The sequence below is a fragment of the Penaeus monodon genome, chromosome 26 (assembly GCF_015228065.2).
Source record: "Penaeus monodon isolate SGIC_2016 chromosome 26, NSTDA_Pmon_1, whole genome shotgun sequence".
Classification (NCBI taxonomy): domain Eukaryota; kingdom Metazoa; phylum Arthropoda; class Malacostraca; order Decapoda; family Penaeidae; genus Penaeus; species Penaeus monodon.
The window spans coordinates 41,427,734-41,434,679 of NC_051411.1; the positions used below are offsets into that span (position 1 = coordinate 41,427,734).

Genomic DNA, 6,946 nt, shown 5'->3' on the forward strand with positions numbered 1-6,946 from the left:
GGAAGAGGACGAGGAAGAGGAAGAAGAGTAGAAGAAGAAATAAAATAAATCCCTCAAAACCTAAAGACAAACCTCAAAAAAAAAGGAAAAAAAAAAAAAAAACACGAAACAAAGAAAACAAGAATAAAACACAAAACAGGGGACAAAAACGAAACAAAAACAAGAAAAACGAACAAAATACGACAAAGAAAAAGAAAAAGAAGTAACCCCATCGTCCCTTGGCCGCCTCCCCCGAGCCACGCCTGGCAGGCCCTTCCTCCGTCAGGGGCGAAGGGCAAGGCGGGGAAGGGTCAAGGGGAGAGCAGGTGAGGGCCAAGGGAGGGGGGGGGGGAGGGGAGGGGAGGGGAGAGCAGGTGAGGGGCAAGGGGGGGGAGGGGGGGAGGGGAGGGGGAGAAGGGGGGAAGGATGGGGGAGGAGAAAAGAAGGCCAGGGGTCCCGCATCCCCCTGGGATAAATGGAGGAAGGATAAATACCAAGGGAAAAATGACGAACACATCCACAAAAAAGACTTACCCTGAAGAAGAAGAAAAAAGGAAAGGGAAAAGAAGAAAAGGGAAAAAGGGAAAAAAAAAAGAAGAAGAAAAAGGGAAAAGAAAGAAGAAGAAGAAGAAAGAAAAAAGAAGGAAGAAGAAAAAAAAAAAAAAAAAAAAAAAAAAAAAAAAAAAAAACACAAACAACCCCCCCCCAAAAAAAAAAAAAAAAAAAAAAAAAAAATATAAAAAAAAATATATTATAATATATAATATTTTATATATATATAAATAGTACCCGCCCTCATCCCCCCAAAGTCTCATATAAGCTTATCTCGAAGTGCTCCCTCCAACACGCTCTTTACATAGGCCTACAAAGCATCCACCGGGGGACCCTTACGACAACCGACGCGGCAATAACATCATAACAGCACCAACAACCTCCCCCGGGCAGGCCGCCGATAAAGCTGAATATTCCAATAGAAAATAACAAGTTTTATCATTTTCTTTCGTGGGTTGGATGGATAGGAACGGAGTGAGAAAGAAAGGAACGGAGTAAGAGGGAAAAAAATGTCGAAATTTGAAGAGGTAAAAAAAAAAGGAGTGATCTTGAAAGAAGCCGGGGGCAAGGTAAAGAACGAGCAAGATAGCATATTGAATACGAAATAAAAGAGAAAAAAAAGGAGAGGCCAGATAGTAGATAAATAGAGGGAATGCGGGGGGAGGAGGAGGAGGGAGAGGGGGAGGGGGAAGGGGGAGGAGAGGAAGTAGGAGGAGGAGGAGGAGGAGGAGGAGAGGAAAGGAAAGGGGGGGAGAGAGAGAGGAGAAGAGGAGGAGCGAGGAGAGGGGAGGGGGAGAGAGAGGGGGGAGAGGGAGGGGAGGGGAAGCCCCGGGGGGGGAGGGAGGAGAGGGGAGGGAGGAGAGGGAAGAGGAGAGAGAGGGGGGGGGGAAGGAGGGAGGGGGGAAAGAGAGGAGAGAGGAGAGGGAGGGAGGGGGAGAGGGAGGGAGGGAGGGAGAGAGCGAGGGAAGAGAGGAGAGAGAGAGGAGAAAAAGGAGGAGAGAGAGAGAGAGAGAGAGGAGGGAGAAGGAGAGGGGAGAGAGGAGGAGAGAGAGAGAGGGAGAGAGAGGGGAACCCCCCCCGGAAAAAGGGGGAGGGGAGAGGAGGAAGGGGAAAAAGGAGAGGGAGGAGCAGAGAGGGAGGGGGGAGAGAGAGAGAGAGGAAAAGGATGAGAGAGAGGAGAGAGAGACGAGAGAGAGAGAGGAAGAGAGAGGGAGGGAAAGGGCAGGGAAAGAGACAGAGGGGAAAGAAAGGAGAGGGGAGGGGAAGAGAGAAAAAGGGGGGAGGGAAAAGGGGAAAAGGGGAAGGTAAAAAAGAGGGAGGGGAGAAGAGAGGAAGAGAGAAAAGGGGAGAGGGGGGGAGAGAGAGAGGGGGGGGAGAGAGAGGAGAGGAGAGGAGAGAAAAGGAGGGAGGAGGGAGGGAGAGAGGGGAAGAGGGGGGAGGGGCAAGGGAGAGGGCGAGGAGGGGAGGGGGAGAAAAGGGGCGGGGGGGAGAGAAGGGAGGGAGGGGGGAGGGGGGAAGGGAGGGGGAGGGGGAAAAGGAAAGAAAAGGAGGGGGAGGAGAGGCGAGAGGGGAGGGGAAGGGGAAAAAAGGGGAAGGGGGAAGGGGGGGGGGGGGGGGGGGGAAAAGGAGAGGGGGGGGGGGGAAGGGGGGGAGGGGGGAGGGGAAACCCAGGGGGGGGGGGGGGAGCCCCAAAGGGAGGGAGGGAGGGGGAAAAAAGGAGAAAAGGACAGGGGGAAAGAAAAAGGGGGGGGAAAAGGGGAAAGGAGGGGAGGGGGGGGAAGGGGGAGGGGAGGAAAAGGGGGGGAGAAGGAGGAGAAGGAAAAAAAGGGGAAAGGGGGAGGGAAGGGGAAGAAAGGGGAAAAGGGGGGGGGGGGGGGGGGAAGGGGAAAGGGGGAGGGGGAGGGGGGAGAAAAAAAAAAAAAAAAAAAAAAAAAAAAAAAAAAATTAAAACAAAAAAAAAAAAAAAAAAAAAAAAGAAAAAAAAAAAAAAAAAAGGGGAGGAAGAAAAAAAAAAAGGGGAAAAAGGGGGGGAAAAGAAAAAGGGGGAAAAAAAGGGAAAAAGGGGGGGGCTTGGGAAGGGGTAAAAAGGGGGAAAAGGGGGAAAAATACAATAATAAAATAATAAAAAAAAAAAAATAAAAAAAAAAAAAAAAAAAAAAAAAAAAAAAAAAAAAGGGGAAAAAACAATAAACAAAAAAAAGGGAGAGGGAAAAAAGAAAAAAAAAAATTAAAAAAAATTAAAAAAATAAAAAAATTAAAAAATTAAAAAAAAACCACAAACCCCTTTTTTCCCAACACAAAAACTCATCCCAAAAAACGGCAGCAAAAGTTTTTTTTTTTTTAAAATTTCCCTTCCTTTTTTTGGGGCTTTTCCTGATTTTTGAAAACCCGCCATTCCCCCAAAAAAGTTTTTAAAATTTTTTTTTGGGAAAAAAAAAAAAGGGGGGGGTTCCACGCCAAAAAAAAAAGGGGGGGGGGGGGGGGGGGGGGGGGGGGGGGAAAAAAAAAAAAAAAAAAAATTTCTTTCGGCCACTCCCCCCCTTTTCTCCCTTTCCCCATTTCCCCTTGGAACCCCCCCCCCCCCCCCCCTTCCCGTCCTTCGTTCCCTCCTCTCCCCTTTTTTTTTTTCCCTCTTTTTTTCTCCCCTCTCCGTCTCTCTCTGTCTCTTCTTCCCCTCCCCTCTCCTTCCCTTTCTTCCTTCCGTTCCTTCCCTCCTCCCTCTCCTTTCCCCCTCCTCCTTCTCTCCTTTCTCTTCTCTCTCTCTCTTCCTTTCCTATCTTCTCCTCTCCGGCCTATTCCCTCCTTTTCCCCCCCCCTTTTCTATCTCTTCTCCCCTCTCATCCTCCCTCTCCTCCCTTCCTTTCCCTTTTCTCCTTCCTTTTCCTTCTTCTTCCCCTCTCCCCTTTGATTTTTTCTCCCCTCTTAATTTTTCCTCCTCCCTCCCTCTCCCTTTCTGTCTTCCTCTCCCTTCCGGATTTCTCCCTATCTTCCCCCATGCCTCCCTCTCACTTCCCTCTCTCTCTCCTTCCGTATTCCTTCCCTCCTCCCTCTCCATTTCCCCCCTCCCTCCCTCCCTCTCTCTCTCTCTCTCTCTCTCTCTCTCTCATTTTCCTATGCCTCTCCCTCCTCTCCTTCGCGGCCCCCCCTATTAACCCCTCTTCCCCCCCCCCTTTTTTTCCATATCTCTTTCCCTCCCTCTCCCTCCATCGTCATCCCTTTCTCCTTCTCCCTCTCGCTTTCCGCCTCTCTCCATCGTCATCCCTTTCTCCCTTTCTCCTTCTCCCTCTCCCTTTCCCCCTCTCGCTTCCCCTCCTTCTCCCTCTCCCTTTCCCCCTCTCTCCATCGTCATCCCTTTCTCCCTTTCTCGCTTTCCCTCCTTGTAATAATAAGGGGGACGTAGAATCCCACAAGGTGCCACCAATTTAATATAAGTGGGAGTTGATGATCCCACAGGATGGCACTGATGTAAAGATGAAGGGGACGTGTGGTGACGCGAGACAAGACGTGTCCCCACAGGGTGGTACTCTGATTCTCTGGGTTTGTTCTTCAGGGTGTTGAGTTAAAGTTGTCGCTGCTTCTATGGTTTATTAGCACGGGAATATGGTAGCAGGACAGGCAAGGCAGGGAGACCTGCCTGGGAGGCGGAGGCGTCCCGACCTGCCCGCTTGCTGGCTACGAGCGGTCTGTCTTAACTGCTCCGAAATTTCTATGAACAAATATCGTTTTGAAACACATCATAATGAAAAACATGAAAGAATTTGAATGAACAAAAATTCTGATACATATGGTCACATGGTGGTTCCGTGGTGAAGGAACAAGGGTACCTTATATACAGTTGTGTGTAAGAAGAGAGTTATGGTGTTTACAAACTAAAAAGGTTCATGATAAGGAGACAAAATTGCTGAGTATTCACAAAACATAAAGTCATTTCGAATATCGATAAAGTTAGCGATATCATATTTAGTGATTCGGAATAAGCATTTTCTGACGAACATTTTGAGTATAAACAACACATAATTGTACACACAGACATGAGAATAACGTCATGGGAATTGTTTACAAGCAATAAGGATGGGATTAGCGTGTTCTAAGGTCAATTTATCAATTGTCACGGCTGTAGACCTGTTGGGGTCGGCTGAGGACAGTGGAGATATTATAAGAGAAGATACACATGGCTTTTCTGGTATGTGAGGCATAAAGATCACGTATCCATTTCACTACATCGCTCGGTCACCTAAGAAGAATCGTCCTCGATTCTTGGGTAGACGATGCAGGTGGATGACAGGAGATAAGTGACGGAGGCAAGCGACAAAGGAAGTCTCGTATCTTGCAGATGAGCATGAGGGAAGGTCGCACAGGTGACTTCTAAGGTCAGGGGCCTAGGGAGCTTGTTTTCACAGGTCACTGTTCTGAAGCGCTGGTGGTCTTGACGGGAGCAGCAGTGATGATCAGTCAAGGAGCTTGTCAATCGTTCCACAGGATCGCTGGAAGACACAGTTAACTTGTCAAGCGCCGTGTCAGTCGTAAATGACACGCACACCGTTCTAGAAGATTCTGGACCAAGTTGGCGGCAAGGAGATGAGGACTGAGAGGAGAATCTTGAGAGCGAGGTCTTCGAAGAATCAGGATCACGTCGTTGGCGAGAAGGATTCGTCATCTCGGGAGAGGAGGAGCACCATGGTGATGGCGTCACGAGGTTCGGCAGGCAAGACAGGACCATTCTTGCCAGGGTCACCAGCACAGGGCATCAGGTGTGGTGAGTGAGTTGAGATGAGACGAGATGCGGCGAGGACGTCAGGCGGCGATCACCAGCGGACGAGGCGGCGGACACGGCCGGAGTTGCAGCGATGTGCAGTGGAGGATAGAAGGTGTCGGCAGGTGATGCGACAGCGAGAACGTCCGTGAGATGGGCTCGTTAACGGGCGAGCGAGGCTTGGCGCGCCAGGGATCGGCGGCGAGGGCAGCGACGTGGTGATCCGAGAGTCAAGGTCAGCGGTGGGCTTCAGCAGGGGGCGTCTGGCTCTGAGGACAACAACGGGAACGACAGTACTATGTCTTGGCGACAGAAGACATAATGCCATATCTCAGGGAGTTACAATATCAACACGAACTCGTAATGATTAGGAAACGACTGGAAGCAACGTGTCATGGATTCGGAATAGTGTTAATTGCAACATTCACCTGAGAGATTAAAGGCAGTAATGAACAATCGAGATTGTAGGATAAAATCTCGAGGAAATTACGAGTTTACAGAGCCATGCAAAATACAGGAATGATTCTCCACGAAATAAAATGTAGAATTCATGTGCAACAATGTGAGTGTAGCTAACCATAGAACATATTTCCTTCGGGGAAATGAGAGTAGTTGCATGCGAAAATGCAGGGTTAATGAGAAGTTAATTAAGGGTAATTGCATGCTAGGATACAGGAATAATTTTCTAATGAAGAAACTTATTAAAAACATGCAAATAACACAGGTAAGATTTTCCTATGAAATAGTTCATAATGAATGAATTGGAATTCAGCATCATGTTGATTCAGAAATCATCACGCTGTAGATTAGCATGAAACTTATTAAGTACTCATAAGTAGACAGAACTACAGAGAAATAAAAGTTAGGCAAACCGCAAGGTATGGGTGAGTGAGGTGGGCACAGAGCGAGCGGGAGACAGATGTCAGCTGAGGGGAAATCTCGTTTTCTATGAGGGGAGGAACACAGGTGTTCGCGAGAGCGACAGGAAATCAGACACTTCACTTCACAGGGGATTTCCTAAACAAATGAGAACAGCGAGGATAAAGGAACTCACCTTGAGGTACTGGCAGGGCAGTGTTGATTGATGTTGCAGGCGTCAGGCAACTGCAGCAAATGTTGAAGACTGCGACAGGTGTTGAAGTACTGTGCGCTGAGGGAGGCGCGATGTCAACTCGGCAGGGAAGACTGGCTTCTTGCTTGATGTCGGGAATTCGCAGATGTATCTTGAGATGAAGTCTTGCAGTGACAGAAGTTGACAAAGGTGTCTCCGCTTGCAGGAATCAATAAACTGTCTTCAGAGGGACTTCGTGTGATGTAGTAATCTTCGGAGGGTTTCGTGTGGTGCGATTATCCCAGAGCGATGCCACCAATGTAAAGATACGTGGGAGATAATCCCACAGGGTGGTGCCAATGTAATAATAAGGGGGACGTAGAATCCCACAAGGTGGCACTGATGTAAAGATGAAGGGGACGTGTGGTGACGCGAGACAAGACGTGTCCCCACAGGGTGGTACTCTGGTTCTCTGGTTTGTTCTTCAGGGTGTTGAGTTAAAGTTGTCGCTGCTTCTATGGTTTATTAGCACGGGAATATGGTAGCAGGACAGGCAAGGCAGGGAGACCTGCCTGGGAGGCGGAGGCGTCCCGACCTGCCCGCTTGCTGGC

At 48.8% G+C, this 6,946-nt stretch overlaps 1 protein-coding gene across 1 annotated transcript; it reads right to left on the reverse strand.

Moving 5' to 3' along the window:
• Nucleotides 1-4,664: 4,664 nt before the first annotated feature.
• LOC119590188 lies at nucleotides 4,665-6,940 on the reverse strand. The gene is made up of 2 exons (XM_037938981.1): nucleotides 6,339-6,940; nucleotides 4,665-5,553 (listed from the first exon to the last, which is right to left on the reverse strand). The coding sequence occupies exon 2, from the start codon at nucleotides 5,249-5,251 to the stop codon at nucleotides 4,766-4,768; it is 486 nt and encodes a 161-aa protein (XP_037794909.1). The 5' UTR covers nucleotides 5,252-5,553; nucleotides 6,339-6,940; the 3' UTR covers nucleotides 4,665-4,765.
• Between the last annotated feature and the right edge of the window lie 6 nt (nucleotides 6,941-6,946).

What these genes read in the sequence shown, in the direction of transcription:
- LOC119590188 (XM_037938981.1), bottom strand. Translation starts at nt 5,251, where the DNA reads ATGGTCCTGTCTTGCCTGCCGAACCTCGTGACGCCATCACCATGGTGC.